Genomic DNA, 4645 nt, shown 5'->3' with positions numbered 1-4645 from the left:
TGGATTCTATGAGTTCAAAAAATATTTCATGCTCGTATTTTTTTGTAATTATCTTTTGTAGGTGGATAATTTAGACTCTAGATTACAATTACACACTGGGTAAATAATTAGTAAGAATAAACGCTTTATGTATTATGAAAAGAAATAAATAAACGAATACTTTGATAAGAGTTAGTTCAGATGTATGGTATAAAAAAGTCGATAAAATTAAAAGTGATTTAAAACAGCAAAATTCTGGGTAGGTACTTAGGTAATGAACGGTCATTTGTTGTTAGTTTGGCATTACTGGAACTCGATACAGAAGGCACTGGGTACTAGTAAATAATCTTTGGCGCTGGGTGCTATACTGGCGATCTCAAGATGGCGACCGCGGTTATCTCACGTCGGTCCGTGACAAGGCGTTGTTCACTGAGTTCTTTGTTCGTGCGTCCACTTTACTGTGATTTGGATTAAAAAAAAAGACATTTCTGCCTGAGATCGAGCGGGTGAAACATTTAAAGACAAATTGCCAGAAAGTTATTGTATCCTTAGCATACTAGGATGACAACAGACGGATAACATATGACTACTGATAACTGCGCAACGAAAAAATAATCTGCAACTTAAACAGCAATCGTAGGTCAGGGGATATTGTTAGAACCTCAAAAACAGGTGTATATCCGAAAGAAATAAAACAGGGCGGTGGAATTGGTCGGGTCGGAAATCCCTGTCGATTCGAGTTCTGAAGCTATGCTCCCTTCACCCGTCCAGAGCTTATCCGAGGTGACCGGCGACCCGCCCGCGATGTCCGCGCCGCTTAGCTCAGCCGCCCCGCCGTCTGCGTCGCTCCCCGCGTCGCCCGCCACTCCGCCCACAACGCTACCTGTCGCGTCGCCCGAGGCGCCCGGCGCCCCGGCTGCACCGCCCGACGCGTCACCCGCCGCGCCACTCGCCGCGCCGCTCGCCTCGCCGTCCGCCGCATTCCTTGCCAGGCCGCCTCCTGCACCGCCCGCCGCGCCGCCCACCGCATCGTACGCTACCCCGTTCAACTTGCCGCCTATCGCTCTCCGCGCTATCCCACCCGACTTCAACCCGCTGAAGCCGCCGCCCAACTTCAATGTAAATAAGAAAATTATTTTATGTCACGAATTCATCAATAAAGGAAGAAAGGGGTGCAGCTTCGGAGATAAATGCAAGTATGTCCACGTCAAAAACGAAACGGACGAAATTTTCTTCAAGAAATATGGTAGACTTCCAACCGCACAAGAGACTACAGAATTTTCAACAACGCAGCATACCCGCCCGACCCTAAATGTAAGGGCTGCTGGTGTTAAACGATCCGCTTCCGACGAGCCCTTATCTACGCACGCTCGCGGCATGGCTTCTTTACCGATCACCGCAAATGATTCGTGCAAGCGACTCGTGAATGAGGATCCTCACCCTTTAGCAGTACCCGGCAGCTCGGCTGTACGTGGACCTTCCTTCGATTATAGCGTACCGCCCCCGGATTCAGCGAACTGGAAAACTGATATTCGTCCACCCATCGTAACTAATCACGATTCATCAAAACGGTATAAGAATGGGGATTTTGACCTTTCGACACAGACCAACTTGATTCTTCACGGATGTACTACACTTCTACACAAAGCGTCGCAGGAGGGTCACCTCCCCATCGTGAAGATGCTATTAGATAATGGATTAACGGCAGATCAGCAAACTAGCGATGGATGGACCGCGCTGCACAGGGCAGCGCTGGGAAGGCACCTCCCCATTGTGCAGATTCTGTTAGAGAAGGGAGCCGAAGTAGATCATAAAACTGGTGATGGATGCACTCCACTCCACAGGGCAGCGCAGGGAGGGCACCTCCCTGTTGTAAAGACACTATTGGAAAAAGGAGCTACAGTAAATCACCAAACTGGTGATGGAGAAACCGCCTTACAATTTGCGGCATGGGAGGGGCACCTCTCTATTGTGAAGGTGCTGTTAGAAAAAGGAGCTTCGGTAGATCTGCAAACTAAAAAAGGATGGACGGCACTACACATGACAGCGCGAGAGGGGCACCTTTCTATTGTAAAGGCCCTTTTAGACAGTGGAGCCGAAGTAGATCGGCAATCTGGAGAAGGATGCACCGCTCTACAATATGCAGCTCGGGAGGGTAATGTCTCCGTAGTGACTACACTATTAGAGAAAGGTGCTACACCGCGTCATCAATTTGGAGATGGTTCTTCCTCGGGTTATGGCGTTGCTTCCCCGGATGCGCTAAATATGCCTCATCGCCCAAACTCCGCGCGTGACGGTCCGACTAAACGGAATGGGGATCTTGACCTTGCAAAACTAACCAGAAATTTCACTGTTCACGATGTCGAAATGAAAGGGAGTATCAAACCTACCAGAGATGCCGCGAGCCCTCTTAATAAGGACATTACAGCCGAAGAAATGCGTAGACTAATAGAAAGATGCATTATTGTAGAAAAAAGAGATATCCAGAGCATCGCGTCGAATAAGATTTTGCAGCAAAAGTGCAAGGCATTAGAGAAGACTGTGAACCATTTGCTTAAAACGCTCGGAAAGTTCAACGAGGATAACCTGAGAGCCGTATTATTGAAACCGATGGTACGCATTGAGAGCGCGGATAAGAAAAATACTAATAGACCAACTTCTTCTATGGCTGGCCAGATCCAAAATACTGCAAATAATAACGCCCAGCGACCGACAGCTGTTACGAATGCGGCTCTTCCCAATGTACCCACGCGGACAGTGACTCTGGGACATTTAATAGATATGTCGACGCGTTCTTCTCAGGTCCAGCATCACCCCGATCGCAATCCGAGGGTACCGCCACCACAAACGGAAGATAGGCTAGCGGGCCGCTAATTCACAAAGCATATCTATATAGCCAAAGCCGGAAATCAGGTACGAGCGTTATAATCACAAAATGGGCCTCGAATACACACACACACACACACACACACACACGCACACACACGCACACACACGCACACACACCCACACACACACACACACACACACACACACATATATATATATATATATATATATATATATATATATATATATATATATATATATATATATATATATATATATATATATATATATATATATATATATATATATATATAATTCTATGGAAGCAAAGTGTCCTTGGTGTAGTATTATGCGAAAATGACTTATAATATTAAACGCTTATAAATTATCAAAAATTATTACCATTATTTTCTATTGAAATACTAAATAAGTTAAAGCTTATTCCAAAAATATACAGGGAATAGATTTACATGATTTATTTTATAAAGTAGTGCCATAATTAGCTAGTCTTTAATTTCTTGATAATTTTCTTCTGGAATAGTGATTAACAGGGCTTTTATTAAACAAAAAAGCTTCTGGAACTCACTTCATGTCAAGCTTTTTCACAAAAAATTATATTCAAATATCATTAAAATATTCATTACTATACCGCATTTTATAATTTTGCTGAATTATGTAAATATAGATTGTAATTACGTAAGCGCAAACATTGTTTCGTCTAATTGATTTAGAGAATTCAAAAATAAATATATATTTATGTATTTTATCCGTGAAAATAGGCGCCGGAACGCCGTTCCACCGCGTTACATGAAAATAAACCCTGGAGATTACTATTACTCAGTAGATATGAATAAACCCGTTGGTACAATATAAATATGTATGTAATACTCAACCGAGTGACCCATTTACGTTGCAATAAAAATTAAAACGAGTGAAATAAAATACAAGTCATCAGATTTAATAACACATTGTGATTATCTAGCGTTGCATTAAATGCCTTTTTAATTTATGTATTAATTTTAAATCAAACACAGATTTTTTGAGTCTACTAAGTTGTATTTTATTAACAAAAACACAAAAAAATCATATTGTGACAATTGTTTCGCCTTGTTAGGGCATTATCAAACGAATGTGAAGATCTAATGGACTACGGTCCTTATGTAGCTATACAATTCTAAGTTACAGTTTTAACACGTGCAGCAATAATTTTTGGGACACAACAGTAGCTAATAAGGGATGTAGGTACGTACCCTTATTTTTATGGGAAAGGAAGAATTTAGTGACATGGCAATTTTTAAAAAATATTTTTTTATTTTATTTAGAGAATTAATGTTTTTAAGCTAAATACAATTGTTGGTAATATTATATTTAAGAATTTATATTTATAATTGTAATTAAAAATTATAAGTTTATCAATAACGCATTGATAATGCTCTCACAAGGCGAAACAATTGTCACAATATTAAGTTTTTATGTGTTTTTGTTAATAAAATACAACTTAGTAGATTCAAAAAATCTATGTTTGATTTAAAATGGAGTTCTACAAATTAAACGCTAAATCAATAAATAAATGCCTTTTTGTTTAATTTTTTTTATATTCTTTAATAACTGGTAATATGTATGGTTTGTTTTGTTATTTAGATATAAGTATACAGAGTTTTTTCCATGTAACACGGTGGAACGGCGTTCCGGAACCTTTTTTCACGGATATATTTATTAATTTATTTATTTATTTAAACTTCATGTACAGAAAATAAAAAGTACATTGGCGGGCTTATTGCTAAAAAGCAATATCTTCCAACCGACCAAAGACGGACTAGTGATATTGATCAAAACG

The 4645-nt window shown here is 40.3% G+C and overlaps 1 protein-coding gene across 1 annotated transcript; it reads left to right on the top strand.

Moving 5' to 3' along the window:
• Window positions 1-317: 317 nt before the first annotated feature.
• Window positions 318-2923, top strand: LOC148307388 (uncharacterized). The gene has a single exon (XM_088263428.1). It carries the CDS (start codon window positions 730-732, stop codon window positions 2851-2853), a length of 2124 nt encoding a protein of 707 aa, XP_088119554.1. The 5' UTR covers window positions 318-729; the 3' UTR covers window positions 2854-2923.
• Window positions 2924-4645: the final 1722 nt, after the last annotated feature.

This window comes from Brachycentrus maculatus, unplaced genomic scaffold, assembly GCF_059751285.1.
Source record: "Brachycentrus maculatus isolate JH-2025_06_01 unplaced genomic scaffold, ASM5975128v1 h1tg000199l, whole genome shotgun sequence".
Classification (NCBI taxonomy): domain Eukaryota; kingdom Metazoa; phylum Arthropoda; class Insecta; order Trichoptera; family Brachycentridae; genus Brachycentrus; species Brachycentrus maculatus.
This window is presented reverse-complemented; position numbering and strand designations above follow the sequence as displayed.